A 23,786-nucleotide genomic window follows, 5' to 3' on the forward strand; every position below is an offset into this window, starting at 1 on the left:
TAAATCATTTCTAGACAAATAATAGTGGTTTATCTAATAGATATCTCTCTTGCTTTTACAGTGTATAAATTCATTTGTACATTTTGTTATAAGCTTGCAAGTCTGAAAGTCACCACCTGGTTTTCTGTCTCTAGAAATCTGTGTCTCTTCTAGATAGTGTCCCAGCTTTAGTGCCCTTGTTCTTACTCGGGGCCATCCTAGCCTGTGCATTATTCTTTTCTACTTATTTTTCTAGTTATGAGATACAACCAATTAAGAGGAAGATTTTATAATTAGCAAAGCAAGTGATTTTAGAGAATTTGTCATGGGCCATGTATGTAATTAAAAGCTTCTGATATGCTTTAATTCCATTGTTTTAAAGAATGGTGCATCAGCATACAACACTCTCATTAAAAAGATATGGAAACAGGCTCATAAAATTAAGTTTCAAAAATCATACATTTATGTTTGGGCTAGAAGTTGTTTTAGAAACTGTCCAACATGAAATCAGTATTTACTTTAAACAACTCAATCCTCCATTTTTGTGACATATAATTGTTTATGTACTTGAACCATTTACAACTTTTAGAGTTTACACAAATGTATAATTGGTTAAAACTATTAAATTAAAAGTAACTACATAACAATATTATATGAGTAAGGCTAATGTTTTCAGCAATTTCCTAAGCTACATATAAAATGCCTTATTATCTGACACATTGCAAATATCCTTCTTGGAAGCTGAAGGTCTAGATTTTGTTTGCATAGAGGACTAATTGGAAAATTTCAGTGTTGCCAGTATGATACTTTTTCTGTGTTTTCATCAACTAGGTGCTAATGGTTGCTGTCAACACAAAACTAATTGCCACCAAGGGTGGGGAGTGCATGGTGCCTGGTCTTGTGACCACATTGGCCCATCTGTTAAGAATCTCAGTTTAGGAACAATGCTGGACCTGGCATCTAGTCCGGGCTTTGGCTAGTGGTCAACTCGCAAGCTGGAATGTACTTGGACTATGAAGAGCATAGAAATCAGAGAAGCTCCACTGCTACCCATTGACTGGAAGCTCTTGTGCTGTGGGCGGGCAAATCAAGGCCAGGTGTCAGTCCTCAGAGCAAAAGGTTCTGCCTGACTGCCACCTGTCATTGACATGTGGTTACTGTCTAACATAGGGCCTCTGTAGATGTACATCTTCAAAGGATAACACAATTGAGCATTCAGATATTTTGATTTGGGGGCCAAAGCCAAGTATGTCTGAAGAGCCTGGGGCTCATCAGGAAATAGTAACGATATCACTATGGTTAATGGGAGTTTTCCAGTGAGAGTCTTTACCTCATTCTAAGGTTCTTAACTATAAACAAAATTTAAAGAGAAAAGCACTGGTCAGTTAAATATGTTAACACTAATCCTCATATTCATAAGCCAATTTGTGGTTATAGTCAAATGATTTTTAATTCTCAAAATATATATCTGACTGATTTTAATAAATTGAATTATTAATGTGAAGCAGATGTTAGGAAATCAAACTTTGTAATAAGTCATACTGTTGTTTGACACAATTTATATAGCATGTGTTTATACTAGGGAACACATCTGCAAATACATAATTTGATTAAGATAGTTTCTAGTGATGTCTTCAAATTTGCAAGTAGTATGATTCCATAGCAAGAACTCAAAATGGTTCTGATTATAATGATACTTCTTTCATTTACTTTTCAGTAAGAAAACAAACCAAGATAAAAGCCAAAAATTGAAATGAATGGCCTTAAAAAGAAAAGTAGATATCATATATATATACATATATATATATATGATATATATATATATATGATATATCTCGCCTCATTTCTGTGTGTATTTAGTTGGTGTTTTTTGCTTGCTTTTTTAGAAGCATGTATAATATGGTGTGTGTGTGTTTGTAAGAGAGAGAGAAATGTTTAGTATGTGCAATTCGTGTGGAGTACACACATCTATTTGTTGTTTTAGTTTCCTTTTCTCTAGCCTGAGATGGCAAGAGCCAAATATTTGATTTCTCTCTCCCTGAAATTTCTGTGTGTTCTTATGTAAGATAGAGTGCCTCACTGATATCAGAATTGCTATCTTTTCACAAGTCCAGGATGTTCTCTGATCTGCTTACTCCCCTTTACAGGAGTTTGGTTACAAGCACGTATGGTCACACCCAGATATTTATTGTAGGAGCTGTCGATTCACACTGAGGTGGCTTCAGGCCTCCTCAGGCCCTCATGCTTATGCAGGAAGCATACTTAATCAATGATCCATCTCTCCAGGCCTCATAAGAAAATTTTAAATTCAGAATTTTTCTTGATATTGAATACTTATCTATGCTTTTAGTATAAAACACAATGTTGATTAAAATTGCTTTTATTTTGATTTCCTTATTCATAAATATATTAATAAATTACACTTACATACTGTTCACTCTGTGATATATTAAGCATTTTATATATCAATACTCTATTGTCCTTAGCATAATCCTATGTTTTAATAGTTATAATTATGAAAAAAATATGATACACAATGAGCTTAAAGATACCCAGGTTACTTCCTTAACATGGGATGCCTGATGCATAAGCATGCATCTCCGACCACTACCTAGATGTGCTTGGCAGTTACATTTCTCTATTTCTAATGTAAGAGTATATCTCTTCTTTTAAAAATATTATTTGAATATCTAAAAATTCAGAAGTTTTATACTTAACTTATTCTAATGTTTTTTCTACATACTATCACGAAAGAGAAATGTCACCCAAAGCTCTCAGAAGCTACTGAAATGAGTGCTGAAAGTATCAAACAGTATGTGTAGATCCATCAGTCTAGGTTTCTCTCAACACAGTGATGGTTCCTCATCTTTTCATCCTTTTTGCTCAATGTAGTGCTCGGGAGGCTTTTGAATTTTTCCTTCTTTCTTTTGGTTTTTTTGAGGTATACTCTCATGGTAGCTTAGACTGACCTGGAATTCACTGTATAGTGTCAGGCTGGTCTGAAACTCACAGCAATCATACTGCCTCTGTTTCCCAAGTGTTGGGATTAAAGGTGTGCACCACTAAGCATGACCACTAAGCATGACTACATTTGAATTCTTTTGAAAGCATTTTTGCTATTTTCTGGATAATAGTTATTGAACCAATCCTATGGAAAGTTGTAAATTCATAAAAAGACAGTGTTCCTAATGTTACATTTCCTACATTATGTGTGTATAGATATCTGTATGTAATATCTTGTTTCTAATTTCATAAGGCTGCCCTTTTATCCAGTTTGTTAAGACAAATGGAGTAATTGAAAGAGATGGGAGAGCAGTTGATACAGAATTTCAAAGATGTGTGTAACATACACATTGGCTGGTGGAGAAGATAAAATAGGGGAAGATTAAACATGAAAAATGCTATCAATTATTTTAAGTATCTGTTCTACTTCTTTGTAGTAAACTAAGTCACTAGGAAAAATTGTTTTAATTGTTACCTAGTATTGTTTCATTTGAGTATATTTCAAACAGCCCTATTAGGAGATGGGAGCCAGCAGTACACAGTGAATTCTTGCCAAAAGATTAAGTTATTAATAAAGTTTCCAGTGAAAGCTAATATGATATTATGTTTCCAAACTTAGATGAAAATAAGCAAGCATTTCATCAAACATTTTTGTGTTTATATTTCAACAACTAAAATAATATGGAGATAGGAAGAAATCTAAGTGGGTAATAGTACTTGCTATGAAATCATTAGGGCTTGAAAGGACCTGATTTGCCCTAAATTTGATGTACCAGCATCCACATAAAAAACTAGATATGGCCACACATGACTGTAACCCCTATCATGTTAGGGTAGAAAATTGAATTTCTGGGACACACTGGTCAGCCAGTATGACCAACATTCACAGTATTGGGTTCATTGAACTACTGTATCAAAAGGAAACACATCCATGAGTGACAAGAGAACTCCCATTTTCTCCTGAATTTCACATGAGCGCACATGGGCCTACACAGGTACCTACGCCACACATGCAATACTATACACAAACACAAACACACACACACACACACACACACACACACACACACACACAGACACATACACACAATCAATAAAATTAAAATAAATATGAGTCTTTCCGAAGTATTGTAGTAAAGTATGTGTAACTATCTAGTATTTTTGAATGAAGCCGCTTATATAGAGCTACAATGTAAAGGACTGTTCAGAGTTTTGAGAAAACACAAGATACAAAAGAAATTGAAAAAAAATAATGCAAGATTAAAAACAGGAGAATCTGTGCAACTGTAGCATAGATCTGAGAAAGAGGAGGTAATTCATTTGATAAGTGGAGCTGCAAAATCTCTAAATAGAAGGAAGCAGAGAAAGCTTTAGAAGGCATAGACCCATGTCTTCTGGTTGTTTCTTTGGAGTTTAAATGTAACTGGTTATATGAAGCCTTGAATACTAGTGAAGTGCTTATGCTGAACATAGAAGACGGACAGTCACTGCTGCCTGCTAAAGAGAGGCATATTTTACCTCTAGTTAGAAAAGTGCTTCTTACAATTCTATGCATGGAGCAGAGCAAGTATGTAGTTAAGCCAACCTGGTAAGAGCTTATTTGAAAGGCAGATCTGGCATGGTATTGGAGCATGTTCTCTGGATATATGAACTATGTTTAATAAATGGAGAAGCCAAAAGACTGATTGCTCTGTCAAATATTTTCTTTTTCCTCTGTGTGTGTGTGTGTGTGTGTGTGTGTGTGTGTGTAGAGAGAGAGAGAGAGAGAGAGAGAGAGAGAGAGAGAATGGGCATACCAGGTGAATTTCAGAATCATGTGCCACTTTTTGTGTCTGGTTTTATGTGGGTTCTGGAGAACTAAACACAGGCCAGCAAGCATTGCAGCTATAGAAGCCAGTTGCCTTTAGACACTGAGTCATCTCCTCAGCTCTTGTATAATCATTGTTTTAATTTTTTTTTTTTTTTAGGCAAGGCCAACAGACTGCCCTTTTATTATGTAAGAGGATGAGCATAAGCAAGAAAGAGAGAGAAAAAAAGAGAGAGAGAGAGAGGAAATTGGTGTGTCAGGACCTCCAGCCACTGTAATCAAACTCTAAAGCTTGTGCCACCTTGTGCCCATTGTGTGACCTTGTGCATCTGACTTACGTGGGTTCTGAAGAGTGGGACGTGGGTCCTTAGACTTCACAGGCAAGCACCTTAACTGCTAAGGCATCTTCCCAGCCCTTGTCTAATCATTTTTAACTATATGATGATAACTTATGTTACTTAACCCAATTATTTGTGAGATGACAATTCTATAAGATGATTTCTTAATTTCAGAGATGTTGAAATAGTAAAAAAACGCATCTTGCAATTTATTCATGATGTGAATAAATGCTAGCACTTATAGACTACCTTACTTCACCATTGCAACTGCTTCTTGGAGCAAGCTCACTGTCACCCTTAGTGCACAACTTAAATATAACGGTCAAATCTTTTTTATAAAATGGTTTTATGTATGTATTTATTTGAGAATAAGACAGACAGAGGGAGAGAGAGAGAGAGAGAGAGAGATGGCATGCCAGGGCAACCAGCCACTGCAAACAAACTCCAGATGCATGCATCCCCTGTGCATCTAGCTTACATGGGTCCTGGAGGATTGAACCGGGATCGTTTGGCTTTGCAGGCAAACGCCTTAACCACTAAGCAATCTCTCCAGCCCTGGGGGCCAAATCTTTATGCAGATATTCTAGCTCCAAAACCCACTATCTTGACCATTGTATACTGTAATTCTCATGTAGTAGATACTATATTAAAAAAATAGTCAGGTCTGGTGGTAAACACCATTAATTCCAGCGCTCAGGAGGCAGAGGTAGGAGGATCACCATGAGCTCAAGACCACCTCTTTACTATGAAAAAATTTTCAATAGCCCTGTGTCATAGGCACTATTAATTATCCTATTAATTATTGTGAGGAAGAAGAAATTTTGTGGTTTCTTTAGAAATTTGGATATATGAACTTCAATGGTATAAGACTGTCTCTGGTTTAACTGTGTTGTTTTAGTGAATATTCATGACAGAGGATAAGAATTTCAGTAAAAACAAAATTTGGTGAATAAGTTTGTGTCACCCACTGAGATTGTCTGTGATGAAGGTACTGTTTCCCTCTGTCTTCCCTCAGGAAAGTGCTACATTTCTTTAGCGCACTGGAGATGAATAGCTAAGGACTTCACACAAGAAATAATACAAAACAAGTTTGTTTAGAAAGCTCAGTATTTTTTGTTGTTGTTGAGTATGACTAGTTTGAGGAAATACTAATATTCCAGAAAATGTCCAAAATAAGACAGCAAGATGTCAGGAAAAGATGGACAGTGAGGTGATTACCAAGGACTGCAGGCTCTAAACTTAACAGTTGTCCACAAATTTTCCAAGAGAATTGATGGTGGGAGGAGTCCCCTGTATCTTCTGTGGGAGCAGAAGATGGGAGAGATGGAGGCACTGAGAAGAAAGCCATAGAAGCCTTTACTGATTGAGAGGCTTAAGGAGTCTGTATTTAAGACAACAGCGTGCTTTGCCTCTGGAAAATGGCCCAGCTGTGAAAGAGTTTAACTTCCAGGCTCCAGAGAGAGGATGAAGTTCCCAGGTGGCCAGAACCAAGGATCTTTGACAGTGAGGCAAAGTCTGATATTTTTGACCTTGGTTTCCTATGATCTGAAATCTATTTGTTCAGATAGTTAAGTATTGTTATCCTTACACAGAAGTTTTTTAAGCCACATTTCTTGCATGGTTTCACATAGCTTTGTAATTTGAAAACTCCTTGCTTTCAGCTGTGCTAAAGGAAAAGTAGTGTCAGAGTCCTCTCTTCTGTTCTAAAGATTCTAGAAGCCCAGTGGTGCCTGGAACCTGCCTGCCTTCTGTACTGATTTTGCTATGAAAATATACCTATGACAGCACTCAATTTGTAAATTAGCCACAATAAGAGATACATAAGAACTAATGACAAAGGGAACTATAGTGATAACATATGCTGATAAAATATGATCACCCTCCTCTTTCCTTTCCTCCATTTCTCTCTTCCCTCCCACCCTTCCTTCACTTTTTTCCTTCTTTTCTTTCTCTCTCACCTTCAGAATAAACATTAATATGTTCAGGCTGAGACAGGACTTCTGCATTCACCAGGCTAGCATGTAGGAGTTTCTCCCCCTCTGGCTCTTCTCTTTTCCTGCCCTGGGCACACAGAGTTACAAATGCTACAGGTACAGCACCTGGCTTCATTTGGGTTTTATGGGATTCGAACTCAAGGTACTCACACTTACTCAGAAAGTGCTTCTTCCACTGCATCATACCCCAGCCTGATAAGTGAGTCTTAGTAATCAATAAATTAATGCACCAGACGGCAAAGGGGCTTTTATCTCTAAGTCCATTAGGGCAATATGCCATTTGACACTTTTTAAACCTAAAACACAATAATTAGATTTCACTGAATTATGAGAGACCTAATATTGTAGGATTTTCTTTTCTGAAACAGCACAAAAACATATAAGGTGAATTTTGATAATTGAAAACAAACCTTTGTGCTCTCCCGGGAAGTGTGTGTGTGTGTGTATGTATGTATATATAGAATAATAGAATAGATGATAGATAGATAGATAGATAGATAGATAGATAGATAGATAGATAGATAGATAGATAGATAGAGGTTCCTGGTTCAATTCATAGATTTTACAATAGGCCATCTTAATGTTTAATAAAACAGAAGCAGAATAAAAGATTACGTGCTAATGCAAAACACTTGTACTAGAACTGGAGCCAGAAATCTTATAATAAGTACTAAGTGAGTTCAAAAATTAACAATGTTAGGGAAATAAATTTCCTCCCATGGAAAACAAAGGTACTTTTGAGATGGGAATTGCCATTTAGGAAAATTTATAGAGTCCACACATCAATCAAACAGGTGATGAAGTACTCCAGCTTTGAGCAGGATACAATTCTAGGCTATAATAGAAAATTTAGCTTATTTACCTTTTTTTGAACTCCAAAATTTTATAATTTTCCACTGTGGAAAGTTTAGTCTCTCTATCTGAACTATATTGACAAAAATAAGAAAATCACAAGAACTTTCTACCCCAGAGATTTAATATGAATTGGGAATCATAGCATATCAGAAGTGAATAATGTCTTGTATTATAAAAAAATCATTCTTACCCCAAATTTTCTTTTAAGTTAGGTTTATAAAATTTATTCCAACCATGTAGGAAAACAAGCTTCTTTACCAAGAAGAAATAAACAGATTCTTTTATTTAAACTTGGACATGATCTTAGAATATAGCACTTCGTTTCATAAAATAATGAGGAGTAATATTTCTCCTTTGAAACACTATAAGGACCATTCATCATATTTCAAAACACACACAGAACATTGCACTAAAACTGTTGTTTTAGTATTAAAGTAAATTTACATTGTTTTGCCTATTATTTAGTTGAACAGATGGCAATCGTTTTGACACAATCTGATTTCCTTTTTCTTTTTTCCCCACTCTGAAAAAAATAATAAAATCCCCATAGTAAACAAAGTGTCTTTCCCCAGTTTGTCACAGCTGGCTGCCACTCAGCCTCAATCCACAGTACAATGATGATAGCACATGTTGTCTGGGGGCCAAAGCTGATTGGACTGCATTTTTCAGCAGTGTTTCATAACAGAAGAAATGAGGTATCTCAACAGTAGACACTGACAGGACACTATTTTACAACTGTCATTAATCAAACCTGACAACAATGGCTCCATTTAGTAAGTCGAGTCTGGCAACTTTCACAATGAAAATTATCCCACTTCAGGTAGCATTTTCTTATTTATAAATGTTTTTTATCTATTTTTATTTTACATTTAATTAAAGTCAGCAATACCTCCAAAATGCTGATCTTAAGTAAAATTTTACTGTTACAAAGTAGCTGTTTCATACAAAAGCATGACTTGTTTATTTGCAATAATTTATCCTGCATGGATGAAGGAAGGTTAAATCAATTGAATACAAAAAATAAATATCTCGATTAATAAAAATCATAATAAAATATGTAAAGTTTAGTAAGTACATTTATGAAGCTCTTGGAGATATACTTGATTTTGGAATTACTTTATGAAAACACTCATAAAGTTAGATATTGGAGATTCTCAGTCCCTGAACACAAACACCAACATGTGATTTCATACTTATTAGATGGAAAAATTACATGAAAAGGAAAGGTGGGCTGCTGTCTTTTAGAAAGTGGAGTGTACTTATAGCAGCTTATATTCCTTTTATACCTTCATACAGCCATATAAGCATAATTTCCATTAAAATATTATTGGGAAGTGGATTATTTCCCATGTTCTTTAGTATCATGTTAAAACATGTTATAATATGTCATAAAGATCTTATTAACTGTAAGGAAATATTCATAGCTTTCCATAGTATTTTCTAAGAGAAAAAAAAAATTCTCTTACTAGCCAAAACAATGGTGTAAAACCTCATGAGATTACTATTAGGTATGTACAAATTATTCAGAAAGAAATATAAGAAATCAAGCCAAACTTTTTGGATTTATGGAGGTATTAGACACTCAATTGGTCATTAAATATATGATTTCAGGAAGCAAAATATTACCTTAGTAAAACATGAATCATCATGGAAAGTAGTGACTGGTAGTAGTGAATAGTGAATAGTTTCCCCCTAACCAATACTACTTCCTGGCTGGAGAGATTGTTTTGTGGTAATGCTCTTGCCTGCAAAGCCTCACAACCAGGGTTCAGTTTGCCAGTATCAACATAAAGTTGCATGCATATAGTGGTGCATGCATCTGGAGTCTGTTTATAGCTGCTGTAGGTCCTCGAGGATTTATTCTCTCTATCTCTTATCTCTACCTAAATCTTTGCAAATAAAGAAATACTTTCGATTGACTAAATATTACATATATATGAGCCAAATACTAAATCTTGCAATGGAAAGTCATACATTCTTTAAAATAATTATTATATTCCTTGAGATTTTGTAGATAAGACTTAGTATGGTCACAGTTACAAAACTGACATCTCTATGTCCAGAGACTCTGAATGCCCATAAGGAAACTACGATGTGCTTCAGTTTCCTACAATTATGGTGACTTCAGTCAAGACCTGGACAAGAGATTGGCACAGTAGTGGTTCCACTTGATTCAAAGAACACATTATAGATCATCATGTTCTTTCATTTTTTAGACAAAACTTAACTAGAGAAAATTAATACATATGTTTCTTAGATGAATTGGAAATGCCTGAGAAATACATGATTCTAATCGATGTTGGCATCTAGGTGCTAAGCAACACAAGCTAACTCTAGACATTGTTCTACAAAAACCTTTATAACTCTTGCAATTTTTTTCTGAAGCCATACTCAAGTCACTATTTTTCACACTATTTTTTGACATATGTAGTGTTACTCTTTTATACACCTTAAGTTAGTACTTTTAATACTTGTAAAGATGGTCCAGAAGCAAGACTCAGTAGGTAAATATGGACACGTAGCAGCCTTTAAGTCAGTCATACTTACATGGCATTCATATTACCAGGAAACAAGGCATCGATCATGTATTCAACTGGCCTTATGAGCTCCTTCTATGTAACAAGTAGCCAACATGCATGTGGTGCTAGTTCTAAGTATTTCACATATAATACATTTAAAGTCCCTTTTATACCAGTTAGAGAGACATTATTATCAGTACAATTTTATTGCTGAAATCCAGAGAACTGAAGCACTTTATCAAACTAGCCTACATGAAACTTTGTCTCAAAAAAAGAGTGTTTTCTATGAAATAACAGAATGTTTGGTTATGGTTAAGCATTCAGAACCAATTAAAATAATATTTTAAATCACATACCTAAGTGTGGAATGTCTTTGAAAGGGAGTAGGACCCATTAAAATCTGTTTCAAAAAATAAGGATTTGAAATTATATTTCACTATTATAAAATAGAGAAAATCAAGAGGAAAGATCATAGATGAGAGGAAAATTTGGTAATTCCATTGTTTTGCTATGTAATTATAAATACTTATAGTAACAGAATATATTTTATTCCAACTATTGTCAAAAATTCAAGCTAATATTTATACTTATTTGAGGCAGTTTTTACTCTACACATTTAAGGAATTTCAAGCTAAGAAAGAGTTGAGGCTATTGATTTCAACAAATACTTTATGTATTGTTTATTTCAAATGTTAATATTGGTAATTGGAAATCATATTCAAAATAATAAAATAATTATTTTAGCTAATGTCCATCTCCTCAATTGTAAAACAAAACAAAACACAGCTTCTATTTTGGACTCTGGTGGCTCACTGTGCCTACAAAAAGGCCAGCTAGCTTAACATATATATAGCAAAGGACAGAGATACTGCCTTAAATAAGGTACTTAAGTTGTTTTCTCAACTTCACATGTGTACAATGGAATGGGCTCACCACCAGTCAATCTACCACCCCACCACACATCATATGTGTGCATACACACACACACACACACACACACACACACACACACACACACACCTGTAAATTTCAAAAATCTTTTTTCCAGGCACACATTTAATCCCAGCACTTTGGAGGCCAAAATAGGAGGATCACTGTGAGTTCTAAGCTGACGTGAGACTACATAGTGAATTCCAGGTCACCCTGAGCTAGAGAGAAACCCTACCTTAAAAAGCACCAACAGGGCTGGAGAGATGGCTTAGCGGTTAAGCGCTCGCCTGTGAAGCCTATGGACCCCGGTTCGAGGCTCGGTTCCCCAGGTCCCACATTAGCCAGATGCACAAGGGGGCACACGCATCTGGAGTTCGTTTGCAGTGGCTGGAAGCCCTGGCGTGCCCATTCTCTCTCTCTCTCCCTCTATCTGTCTTTCTCTGTGTCTGTCGCTCTCAAATAATAAATAAATTAAAAAAAAAAGCACCAACAAAATAATTCAAGTCTTCTTTAATATACTTTACTTTTCTTATATTCTGAAACACATCCTTGGGCCCAGTATGACTTACAAATACTGAAACACAACTTGACAAGAAATAGAAATGTATACATTTTTTTTTTTCTTTTTAGTGGAGAGCCACCTACAAAAGACAAGTCAAAGGGCATATCCTGTCCTTAATAGTTTAAAGTAGAAGAGTAGAAAGGGTTGTATACATGTGTATAAAGGTAGGTAACTGATAAGCAGATTTCAACTGTAAAATTAACTTTCTTATTACTAATAAGTGCTAATCTAAGTGAGTGTCCACTTGGAGTGCCACTGTATGTGTGTTTTGCCTTAGGTAAAATACACTATATAAGAGAAAATAAAGATGAAAACGTATTTTATCTACAAGACAGTGCTATTTAATCAGCTTCATTCCTATTTCATACAGGTATGACATCAAGGATGATTACACTCTGAGAATTAAGAAGGCCATTAGTACTGATGAAGGTGCCTATATGTGTGTTGCTGAGAATCGGGTAGGAAAAGTAGAAGCCTCTGCTACCCTCACTGTCCGAGGTAAGAGACTTAAGGCATCAACTGTTAATATTTCATTAAATTTGCAAGTCAAAACAATAGAAGCTGGGCATGGCAGTATGTACCTGTAATCCAAAAACTCCCAGAAAAAGAAAGTAGAAATATTACAATTGTAAGGCCATGTTGTGATACAAAGTTAGACGCTTTCAAAACTAGAGAAATTGATTATAATGTTTTCCTTATCTAATAAGCTGCTATATTTTATTACCTCTCTGCTATTAATTTAAATGAAATGATTGTTTTTTTTTAAATACTGTCTTAGTGACCTTTATGTTGCTGGGACAAAACATCTGACTGAAAGTAGCTAATAGAAAGAAAGATATATTTTGGCTTGCATAATCAAAGGGAAGTGTCAGAATGGCAGAGTAAAGATGGCAGAGCAGAGGGTGAAAATCACTTCTTGCCACAGGAACTGGTATAAATCATTAAGCATGAGCTCTCTGGTAATGTGGAGCAGATTAAAGCACCCCTAAACCTGTCCTAGAACACACCTACTCCAGCAAGGCTGCATCTCTCCAATTGCCTGGGTACTAAGCATTCAAAATACATAAAATACATTATTTTAACCACCATGCATTCTAAATGAAAACTGACTTGGATTAAAATAAATAATTTATGCAGCTAAAGAATGAATTTCAGAAACGTACCACTTCTTTCCCTAGCTGTTGCTCGTGAAGGCCATTGTTGTGGATGTACTCAAATCTGTGCTGTTCACCAGTTTGCCACAATGCATTGGCAAAGTGCTGTTTGAAATGATTTTTTTTCCTTTTCAGTATTCACCAAACCCATCTGAAAACAAACAAACTAAACATGCTTCTAAAGGTCAAAGAAATACAAAATAGAAGCACCAGAATTCTGATAGTATGTTTTGGTGAAGCATGTTGATGTTCATTGTACTTAAATAACTGGAAGAGAAAGGGATGCTCTTCTAATGACTTTCACTCATAGGGTGTTATTCCCTTTCACACCTTTCACAATGGAGTCGTCTTCTTATCCACTCATTATAATTGCTTATAAATGAAAGAAAGCATCGCTTTGCCAAACAATGCCCTAGAGTAAATTAGCTGTCTTCTTGGTAGAACATGCTAGTCACAGGTAGTAAACTATGGAGTCCCAGACACAAGCAGTATTTTGTAGACAGAGACCACATGACATTGTAAACTGTAGATGGAGGAAGACCAGCACAGCCCCTGTTTAACCTTGTATCTACCACTGTGCCTCTACCTGTTGTCCTTCAGAAAAGGAGGTTGGCTGCAAAGCTTTATCCAATTTAGCTGCATCCACCCAGCTTTTTGTACACTTGCACAGCTTTGCTGCTAGAAGTTTCTTAAATGAAGTTTGGAAGGCTTTTATAGCTATATGAAACATGTCAGGGGTAGTCATTTTGCCCTTCCATCTAGTAAGAAAGAACTTACTGTTTTTAGGACTACAATTTAGGCTTGCTTTCACACAAAATTATTTTGTCTCCACATGATTAACAAGAAATGGGCACCAGGATACCTGGAAGACAATGGTGCCTCTGGGATGACCACTGTTCTATTCTCATCCTCCTCCACCTGGGCTTTCCTCCCCTGCTCATGCCAGTGGGACCAATCAGAACCAATTTAGACAGAATTGACCACCAAGGAGCTTTTCACTTCATGACTTGTTAATTAGGTCCCAGGACCATGTATGAAACACATATACATCAATACATACATCTATGCTTACACACATACATACATACGTATTCTGATTATATACTATAGATAGTAGCTCATGTAAATCTGTCAACACTCTTCAGTCTCATCTACAAATTTGTTTTTAACTAGATAACCCTTTACAAAAGAGTGCATGTGACCAACTCCTTTCCAACATGTGTGTGTGTGTGTGTGTGTGTGTGTGTGTGTGTGTTGTGAATGAAAAAAATAAAAGGAAACAACTAAAGAAGTAATATAAGAAATATTCCCTTCAGAAAGTATTTACTACCTAAGCAATGATAAGGACATGTGGGAAATTGTTTGCAAAGGCAGCCAGGTTCCTTCTATACTTGAATGCTTGATGAGGGAGACTTTAAATGCTCTATTTGCTTTATGATATTTTTTAACGAATTGTTAGCATAATTTATTGAAGGCTTCAGGCTTATCATTTAATTTCTATAATCCTGCTCCTCATGCATGGTTGTGTGATGCTAGTTTACAAAAATAATATAAAGAATCATTAAATTTATAATATTTTGTTTTGTTTTGTTTTTAATCAGCAAACCTTAAATGGTTTCTCTGCTAAGCTGTAGATGGTTTTATGTTATAAGAATTTATCTTGTGTCTGAAAAAGAAGCCTTAAAAAGGGAAAAAAATCCTTCATTGTATAATGAAATGTGTAGGAAAAATATTATTTATTTATTTATTTTTTTACCATTAGGAAAAACAGTTGAGATTTCCCATGCTAAGAGGGTAATAGTAAGAAATATGATTCTATGCACATAAATTAAATATTCAGTCTTTTGCTTGGTTGCTTTATTACAATAAGATCAATTGATCCAAGAGGTCATATACATTTTCATACATTTAATGTCTGGACACAGTTAAGTTTAATTTGCTAATTTTGAAATCACTCACTCACCTGCTGGATATTTTGTGCAATGAAACGTTCAGAAACAAAGATATGAGGTTTTATTGTCATTGATACTAAGATGATATCATGATATTCCTGTTAGCTATTTGGGAGAATTTCAAGGCAGTTTTATAATCAACATGTGAAATAGAGATTTCTTCAGTTGTTATAAATTTCAAAACTATAGTAAAAAGTAAGCGAAGCTTACCATCATGTAATTCTATTGGCTGACTTGACAAATAGACTAGAAAGAAGCAAGTGTATTTGATAAAAAAAATACTTTTGTTTTTTTATAGTCAAATCAAATAACTCATTACTTAATAATTTTTTTAAATACCTTTTGAAAGTAACTTACAAATTGCATATGGAAACACAATTTTTCCAATTCTTTAATCTCTTCTAGTTTTGGAACAATATGTATTTGATTGGAAGAACCACTGTCTAAGAAAATAAAATATCTGTTTCTGTAACCATTTGAGAGTAGAGGAGAAACTTACTTATTCAACATGATTTTTCAAGCCAGTTTTATTTTTCTTCCTCTTTAATGTCATAGGTTTAAAAACATGTTTAATCTTCAGCTTGCTGTAGCAGTTTAATTAGCAGAAATTTAAGAGTGAAGACCATTGTTCATACTAGCTATTGACAAAATTCAGAGAAATTTCATCAGTTAAAGCAAAGCATGTTTTGTAATGTTAATTTTATGTCTGATACTTGGTTGTTTTCATTATTACTATTATTGTTGTTGTTGTCATTATTATCTTTGGGTTCTATCCATCACTTATAAAAATAAATAGAAATTATGAAACTTAGAGCAATCCCTCTCTATTTTTTTACTATAGCAAGCTCACTACGTAATCACAGGTTGTCATCACCAGGAATTTATCATACTTCTATTGCTTCTATAATTATTCTTTTGTTTTAATTATGAATAATAGTACTGTAAAACAGAATGATGTCTTACATAAAGGAAACAACACCATTAATTTTAGAGATTACACAAATATTGTATTATGATATTGTTGTTGAATGGATAAATGAATGTAAATGTATAAACATGGTTTATAGCCCCCAAATCCAACATTAACAAAATCTACCCATGACTTGTTCTATACACAGTATTATGCACCCAGGCTTTATCCACTGAAATGTGGGTATAATGTTTATTTGTTGAAAAAAATATATTTCAACTATAAAATTTCATAAAATACTACATATACATATACTTTTTTATTTCGATAAAGGGACCATGCTTTGCAATGTTTGTTTACTCATTTTCCAATGAAATGGTCTACTATTTAAACTGAGTTGCACTTATTCTTTAAGAAAATAATTTTAAGCTTGAGTATATCTCATAAACTCTCAGCAGAGTTACTAACAGACCCAACCTATTATTCTGGATCTTAGTGATTGAAAGTTTTGGTATGACAAAAAATGAATAATTTATTTAACAGCAATTTGAAAGCTGTTCTCAGTCTGAACAGGAATCAAATTGTCACTCATTGCTTCTTGGCCTCTGCCAAAAGAATGAAAAAAACTTAGAGAGCCACTGAGTTGAAATCTCCAGGGATGTCCCAACCTATTTGTTATATTTTCATGCAACCTGTCCACAGATGAAAACTGATGTGATCTTAACTTATTACTGACTGAAAAGCAGTGCCAGGGGCTTTTCTACAGTCCTTGTAATGGTTCTGACTAACCATGCTTAAAAATCCAATTGCTATTTAAATCAGACAGTGAACCTTCTTTTATTGACTTGATGTGTGCTCACTTGTGACTTGAATAGTTATTCAGCATGTTCTTAACTTTGGGATCATACAGGTTTTTCAACTGAAATGATAACTGAAGGTCTTTGAAATGATAACTTAAGTAAGTGATGATGGTAAGACTTAACCTAAAATATCCATCAAAGGGCTCATACTTCACCTTCGGATATAAAATAATTATTTTCTCAGAACTATATTTGTAACTTTCAGTTATAGCAAACTCAGACACTCTATTCATAGATGAATTTTCAACTAAAAATCATTCTATTGTCCATACTTAAATGTAACATTACACATCATGCATTCTGATAATTTTTTTTCTTTTTTTTTTTAACTTTCTTTTTTATGTTCTCACCACACCATTGTAATGTCTACAGTTCGCCCTGTTGGTAAGTAGCCATCCTTCTATCCATTTCGCATGGCATTGCATAGTGCTTCATGATTCATGATTAATGGCACTTAACAGAATTAAATGCATTTATTCAACCATGTTATCATATTTATTGAGGGACTGTCTACTATATAAGAGTTTCCTAGCTATTTCATGAATTGGTAAACAATTTTGAAAAGCAATAATAAGCATTTACCTATTTTGGTGCAAAACAGTATATGAATTATTAATGTTATGGAATGCTAAGTTTTCTGACATATGTATTTTTATGCCAGTTAAGATACAAAGTTATGAACTATACCAAGAAGCTTTATTACTTGACTTGCCTTCTTTATTTAAGGCACTCAGACATCCAGATTGTGAGGGGAATTTTTCTCTACTGTATACTTATCATCTGCATTCCCCATTTCAGCAAAGTCAAATAGGATTTTGCTTTATGTTCTTGTCAAGGAGATTCTTACCATTCCTATGGAAGAAAGAGAAGAGCTGCTTTCTTTAGCATGGAAGTTAGTATTCATGGTTTATTATCTCACTATCACTTTGGCTTTGCAGTTGAATAGCTTGTGCTTACAGCCATTTAAATGTTAATTATTTATGAATATTTTGGTAATAAAATATCTTTAAACTGCATTGAATTAAAGTTCTCATTGTGTCAAAAGTAAATGGATAGATGAATACATAAATGTCCAGGTGAATGTATGATTTCAGTACATTGTTTCTTTAATATGCCAAGAGATAATTTAATAACCAATTCAAGTCTCATGGCTTATCAGTTGTCTATCTAGCTTCAAAAGCTTTCTTAATATACTAGCTTGGCATTTTTGACATTTACTGTGTATTGATCCTAAACTCATAACATTTCCCTAACCCGTTGCTGGAAGCATTCACAGACTCTATTATTACAGGTTATGTTCTTATATTAGTAGCAAATAAAATATGCAGAACATCAGTTTCTCACTTTGAATTCCTCATATGCATTTTTGATAAGTACTCCCTTTTGATCAGTATTATAATAATCCTGACTCTTAGTCACCTAAAATGAAGGTAATAATACTGGGTTACCCAACTGTTCTAGCAAACACTGAAGCCTAACACAGATCACAGGCATGAAAAGAAATCTGTATATCAATACTGCATAATTTTGAGCCAACAGTGATGAGTCCAGACTCTGAGATATTTGTTATAGTGCATATTAATTTTTTAATATAGTAAATAATACTAATTTAAATTAAATGACAATGGTTTTTTTGAAGCACAATAATTAAATCATGTTTTTCTTCATTACATTTGGAAATTGAAAATGGGGCTGTTAAGATTTGTAATGCTCATTTTCTGTGTTTGTAAGAATTCCTTTAAAAACTTTATGTTAAAAAGAAATGTCCCTAAAAGTTAGAAAAGATTTGGGAAGAATGAGATAACACAGAAAAGGAAAAGAAAGAGAACTTGTGGTATTTCATGTGACTACTCTTAAATTTCATACTCTCAACGTCAGTAAACTGAGTTAATTATATATCAGCATTTTTTGTTATCTACGCTTGTGATACAATTAAATACATAGATGAAGATATTTATATGAAAATCATATATAATAAAATTTTGATATAACATTTTAGAAAGACATACAAATTGACCTGTTTTTATAATTCTTAAATAATTAAGCAATAAAAGAAACAAGATGAGAGTTCAAGATACTAAATCTATGTTTTTAAAATTATTTGTTAAATAGATGTTAAATAGATGATTACATGATTACATGAGAACAATTGTCAATATAAAATATAATCATAGGATCCCCAAATTTAGAGGCAACCAATGTAATTATAGTCATCATTTATTAAGTGAGCAGAAAAAAATTACATTTAAATTATAGATTTTAAATGTGAAGCCTTATTTAGATACATTAAAATCACCTGTTTTATATTGTTTTACAAGCTTTTAAAGTACATAATATATAAAAAATTTCAAGAATTTCATTTTTTTTTTTTTGAGGTAGGGTCTCACTCTAGCTCTGGTTGACCTGGAATTCACTATGTAGTCTCAGGGTGGCCTCAGACTCACAGCAATACTCCTAACTCTGCCTCCCAAATGCTGGGATTAAAAGCATGTGCCACCATGCCTGGCTTAAGAATTTCTGATATTTAAAATACTTCAAGAAAATGTACATTGATTAAAACAATGTGATATTCTATTTTGTGGTGATCTACCAATGGTAGAAATTTAAAAGTTATTTTCATTTTTTATCCATGTTTGAAACAATTTCTTAAATCCCCATTGGACTGGGAAAGAAACAAATATCTTTTTTCACATAATACTTTATTCATGAATGTGTGTCATTTCATAAATCTATCTTGAGTGACTTATGCCAATATTACAAAATCTGAAGAACCATACTTGAAACATGACAACTACCATTAACATTGAATGTTAGATACATTTAATTAGATTACCAAAGAAAAGTCTTTTTTTTTTTCATTTTATCTTCTGAAATCAATTAAATCCTGCAACTAGACAATGGGGTCATTGTAGTAGGTCCAAAATGTCCAAAGCAAGTACAGTAATGAAGTAACTGTTCAAATCATTGAAAGGTGTTTGTGAACTCAAACACAAGTTTTATCAACTTTGAAATTCCTAGAGGTAGTATGAAGAGTATTCTACATAACAGACATCAAGTTAAAGAACAAAAGAATTTTTAATTCCAGTATAAATCAGGTGAACACATTTTAATCACATATGTAAGTCTAGAAAAATATCCATGATAATACCTTGGTAACCTTTAAAGGAAAATTAGATCAAACTCAAATTCTGGAAACTTAAAGCTTCAGAAAATAATCACTATTTTACAACAGCTGAAAAATGTTTGCTATATATGCAAAGCCCCATTTTAAAGTCATGAAAGACTTTGGAGTTGAATTTTTTTTTTTTTTTCAAATACATGACTTAGCATTTACAGTTGAGTTAAAACAAATATAGCTCTTTGCAATTCACAGTGAGAATTACTTACATTTTTAACTGTACTTTTGGCATTCTCTGAAAATATGATTTATAGTCTATTCTAGTATAGGAAACAGTATTGAAAGATGTCAATTGCATACTTTTCATTGGAAGAAAGCCTGTGTCCATTTTATACCTCCTCATGTGCACAGTTCCCACCACCTCAGATAGAGCCTTCAAGTCCAACTTCTAAGTTTTCTGGTTAGCACAAATCTGGAGGAAGCTCATTTTGGCAATTAACTCATCAAGTCTTTCTGTGATTTGCACATTTTTATGTTCCATAGGCATACTGTATATTAATATTAAAAGCAGAATGCACCTTAATCCGTGGTTAACTATGAGCATTGAGTTACTTATTTGTTTGTTTGGAAATCTCCCCTGATGAGAATTGGTAATAAAAATAATGCTCAAGGGCTGGAAAGGTGGCTTAGTGGCTTATCAACTTGTCTGAGAATCCTAAGGACACATGTTTGACTCTCCAGGTCCCACATAAACCAGATGCAAGGTGATACACAAAGTTGTACATGCACAGTATGGGGCCCATGTGACTGGAATTTGATTACAGTGGCTAGAGGCCCTGGTGTGCCAATTCTCTCTCTCTCTCACTCTTCCTTTTCCTCACTCACATTAAAAAAAAAAGGCCAGTCTGTTGGTCTTACCTAAAAAGTAAAAACATGGTCAAAATAGGGAACATGTCTCATTTCCTATACCTGTCTGTTGTATTTTTTTTTTATTGGAAATCTTTCTAATGCTTCAAAAAACAAAATACACATCTATTTTGGAGATGAGTAACACTTTTTTTTTTTTGTCTCCTAGTAGTGATTCAAAACATGATGAGTAATCTGGAAAAGAACAGTCAAATTCATCAGCGATCTTGCTTGTAAATACTCGATATTGTGTTTTGGTCATATGGTAGATGCCGATTACAAGGATAGGAAGTAAATATTGAGATGATCAGGTGAACACTGTTTAAAACACAGAAGTGCACCCAATCAATATATTATTCATGGAAACTTCTCAGCATTTTCCAATTCTGTGATGCAACAGTTTGTTTTCTTTTGATATAAAATCATTAATTATTGAAACAAGAATTAAGAAATACTGAAAGATATATGTTCTTGGAAAGATACACATTATTTAATTATTATATTGTAGAAGCAGACACAATTTTAAACAGAAATAATCATGGGCATAAGTTTTTCAGTGGTAAAATGTTTAAATACAAATATTTTAAATATTCTCGTTCTAAAATTCTGTTGTAGGAGTTGGGATTTCATTGTGGCAGGCACTAAAACATTTTATTTTTTGAAAATTCCAGTAATTCCATTTAACTATTAAGGACTTACACAATTCCACCACGTTAATATCCCTCCCAAGCTTGAAATATGGAAATTTTAATATGCTTTGCATGATGTAAATTAATACTGGAAATATTCCAGTTATTTTTAAATCAGAAATCATGTGTTTCTTATATATAATACTGAAATGCACTACTTGGAAAAGCTTCTTGCATCTTGGAAGATCTAAAAATGTATTCCTTATCTATTTCCTTTGACAAATTGCTATTCAGTGACCTCCAGTGTCCATGTTCTTCCTACAAGGACTTTATTTTTTTTGTACTTGACACTGATTAGTTATGCTTTTATAAAGTTTGAATTAGTTATTTCTAAGCTCTTCTTTTCTGAAAAAAATCTCCATATATATTGATTAACTAAACAAAAACTGCATTTTTTTGTCATGTATTGCAGTAAGGTTCATATTGCTGTCAGAAAGCACCCAAACAAGAGCAGCTTTTGGAAAAAAAAATATATTTTTGGCTTACAGACTCAAGGGGAAGCTCTACGATTGTAGGAAATTTGTTGGCATAAGCAGAGGGTGGACATCACCCCCTGACCAACATAAGGTGAACCATAGCAACAGGAGAGTGTACCAAACACTGGCAAGAGGAAACTGGCTATAACACCCATAAGCCCGCCCCCAACAATACACTGTCTCCAGGAACCATTAATTCTCAGATTTTCATCATCTGGGAACCTAGCATTCAGAACACCTAAGTTATGGGGGACACATGAATCAAACCACTTACTGCATCATGTATGTTTCAAAAGAGCATTTCCCTCATGTGCAATATTTGAAATTTCTTAAATGGCACTAATTTTTTAAAGTGTAAGACAAGTCAAAGTTATTTCTCTTACTGGATTGATTTTATTCTAGTGTTCATTGTGTCCATAAGGATGATTCCCTTATATGATCATTGAATAGTATTTTCTTTTCTTTTTTAAAACTTGGTGAAAAGCTTCTTTTATGTTTGTATTGAATGGTATCCTACTAAAATATGAAGCCTCTTGAATAATGTTCCCTCTTGGCTGAGCTTTCTTTTGATGATTAGATTATTCATCTCATTCTTTCTTCCAATTTCTTTTCTGAGTTAGGCTTTAGTGTTGAGCTTGCTGTATCTAATATTCCTGAGACATCAATTACCCCTTTAACCTGAAGTTCATGGTTTTAATTATAATTGCTTCAACATGATTTTCTTCTATTTGATCTTTTATGTTTTTTGTATATTTTCTCTAATACATTCTAGCCTGTCGGTATCTACATTCTGTTTTTGTCAACTTCTCTTGAATAGTTTGAAAAGCATCTGTTTTATATCATAGTGTAATATGTGGTTTAATGTCAATTTATCATCTCGCGCTTTCAATTACATTGTGTTTTTCTTCTTTTTACTTTGAGATTCTTTTTTTCCTCTATTTGCTTCCTTGTTTTCTCATATAAAATTCTTCAGTCTTGTGTGTCATTTAGACTATTTATCCACACTTGAAATGTTTGATTTTTAGAGATACTCTGTTGCATATAATTTCATTTAGGCATTAACAACTAATCTAAAATATGTCTATTTTATGGGGCTATGACTTAGAAGTTAGAGGTTCATTGTTTCACATCGATTATTTTTCTTTTCTCTCATGAATTAAGTGATTCCTTTTTTTTGTTTTGTTTTATTCGAGGTAGGGTTTCACTCTATTCCAGGGTGACCTGGAATTCACTATGTAGTCTATGTAGTCTCAAGGTATCCTCAAACCCACAACAGTCCTCCTACCTCTACCTCCTGAGTGCTAGGATTAAAGGCATGTGCCACAATACCTGGCAAATAATAATATTTTATTTTTGTTTAATTCTGTTTTTATCCCTTATTTATTGTCTTGTAAACATCACAAAATAGTATTTGCATATTTGGAGAAGAGAAAGTTTTATCAAGGTCCTGCAGTAGACTTTACTAGAATGCTGTATTGAATAATTCACCAAAACTAAGTATTATTTTCTTTTAAGTTTTAGTGACCTTGTTAATAAACTTTGTGAGCAATCTTTATTCCCTTATAAAACTCCTTCTACATCTTCTATCATACTTCCTGCTTCTTGATGAATATTCCCTTTAGATATTTTAGAGGTAATTTACCACAAATTAAAAATTTAGAAAAACATCCATTTCTTAGGTCAAAATTTTATAAACACAAATTCCAAATGGGTGTGACTGGGATCAATGCTTAG

The 23,786-nt window shown here is 33.7% G+C and overlaps 1 protein-coding gene across 20 annotated transcripts in view; it reads left to right on the plus strand.

The window, feature by feature from the left end:
* Window positions 1-23,786, plus strand: part of Robo2 (roundabout guidance receptor 2) — a 1,359,396-nt gene that overhangs the window by 1,219,160 nt on the left and 116,450 nt on the right. For 15 of the 20 annotated variants that reach the window (XM_045147698.1, XM_045147700.1, XM_045147702.1 and 12 more), the window contains exons 6-7: window positions 12,358-12,485; window positions 17,236-17,247. In XM_045147698.1, the coding sequence (XP_045003633.1) occupies window positions 12,358-12,485; window positions 17,236-17,247 (140 nt within the window). The remainder of the gene's footprint in view (window positions 1-12,357; window positions 12,486-17,235; window positions 17,248-23,786) is intronic. The other 5 variants (XM_045147699.1, XM_045147708.1, XM_045147705.1 and 2 more) reach the window with 1 other exon arrangement.

Source organism: Jaculus jaculus, chromosome 4, assembly GCF_020740685.1.
Source record: "Jaculus jaculus isolate mJacJac1 chromosome 4, mJacJac1.mat.Y.cur, whole genome shotgun sequence".
In the NCBI taxonomy this organism is placed as follows: Eukaryota; Metazoa; Chordata; class Mammalia; order Rodentia; family Dipodidae; genus Jaculus; species Jaculus jaculus.